The sequence below is a fragment of the Emiliania huxleyi genome (assembly GCF_000372725.1).
Source record: "Emiliania huxleyi CCMP1516 unplaced genomic scaffold EMIHUscaffold_5642, whole genome shotgun sequence".
NCBI lineage: Eukaryota > Haptophyta > Isochrysidales > Noelaerhabdaceae > Emiliania > Emiliania huxleyi.
In genome coordinates, this window is record NW_005197771.1 from 1 (window position 1) to 1,548 (window position 1,548).

Sequence of the window (1,548 nt, forward strand, 5' to 3'; positions counted from 1 at the left end):
CGCATTGTCAACGCAGAGTCGACGGAGCTCTTCTTCAAGGACTACAGAGATTATATGGGTGCATGGGCGGGCCGGCCCAGGCGTGGAGGCTGCGTTGGCTTGGACGGAGACGTGACGTTTGGGCTGCTAGCTCACGCGGCCCGCCCAGCGCACGTCGCATATGTCACGCTGGGGCTGCAGTACGAGTATTATGTTTGGGAGGTGGCTGGCAATTTCTTCCCCGCGTACGCGGTAGCCGTCCACAGCACGTTTGCGAAGAGGGAGTATCATCGCCTAAGTCGGCAATGCAGGCGATCCGCACCATTCGGCAACGCCGGTCGCTGCGAGCCAGAGTTGGAAGGGAAGACCCGCACCCTGCGGTCAAGTCTGGAGTTGTTTCGCAGCCGCATGTCCCGGCAGTGCAACAATGACACTCTGGGCCCTGACTCTTTTGCAGGCGAGTTCACCAAATCAGACTGTGCAAAGGTGGCCGCTCTCTTTGGCGACAGGGACCGCTCCATCGGTCAAGAAGGCGCATCTCAAGGATGGACCAACGTCAGCAACTTCGTGCCGCCGAAACTACGATGCGCTCCAATCCGAACGCGCATCACGTCCGCCAGATCGAGCAAGTTTTGGCCACCACAGCTGCGAGCCACGTTGCAGAACGACACCGCGTGCTCTCGCACACAACGTATGGTGTCAAATGTGAGGTACTAGAAAGAAAGAAAGAAAACAGACAACCCAAGGGAGGGATGGGAGGACGGCACGCCGCCACCACACAGGGATTTTAAGGAGAGGTGTGTGGTGCGCTAGCCGTCGCCCACCCTAGGGAGTCTGCCTCTTCCTATCTCTCTTCGCAGTCTCTCTCCGATTCTCGCTGCAACCTTCATGCCACCTCGCGGTCGTCCCACTCTCGTCGTTCTCTCCCTTGTCATTTCCTTCTCTGTCGCGTCGTTCCCTTCTGCCTCGTCCTGTGACGCCGCCGCCTGCCGTTCCCTTGTTCTCGCGGCTTCTTTCGCCTTTCGGCGCAACTCCGTCTTCCTCGCGGCGTATCCTGGCCCCTCGAGTCTATCGAGCTCCCCTCGCGCAAGGACCACGTTTCTGACTCCCACTCCGATCATTTGCCTACAGGTCATGTTGTTGCTCAGGTCCACTCTCTCTTCGAACACTCGTGCCTCTACGGATGATGCCGGCGCTGGGGTGAGGTACTAGACTGTGGTCGTATTGGAATAGTAAAATTCTTGTTCCTGGCGTGCGCTTTTGCCGTCAACGTTCCGCTCTGCTTTGTCCATCACGCGTGTATGAAGTCTCCGCATACGCACGGCGCCGGCGCGATCGCATTCGGCGTCCTCAGCTTCGGCTTGACCTTCCTCGGGGTGCCGTCGGCCGCTCCTGGCGCTGACTCCAACTCCACAATACCCACGAGCAAAGCTGGTTACTGGGGAGAGCCGACCGCGGTGCACCAGTTTTGCGAGCCGAAGTACGCGTCGAGCCACTATTTTGCCGAGTACTTCAACTCCCTCTCATCGCTGGTATACGCGGTTGTCGGTTGCTACATGCTGTGGCAGC

The 1,548-nt window shown here is 58.9% G+C and overlaps 1 protein-coding gene across 1 annotated transcript; it reads left to right on the forward strand.

Annotated features, from left to right (window-relative positions):
- Positions 1-1,280: 1,280 nt before the first annotated feature.
- On the forward strand, positions 1,281-1,527 carry EMIHUDRAFT_257046 (hypothetical protein; the record flags this gene model as incomplete). The annotated part of the gene is made up of 1 exon (XM_005765141.1): positions 1,281-1,527. A coding segment is annotated over one exon (247 nt), but the record flags the coding sequence as incomplete, so codon positions are not given.
- Between the last annotated feature and the right edge of the window lie 21 nt (positions 1,528-1,548).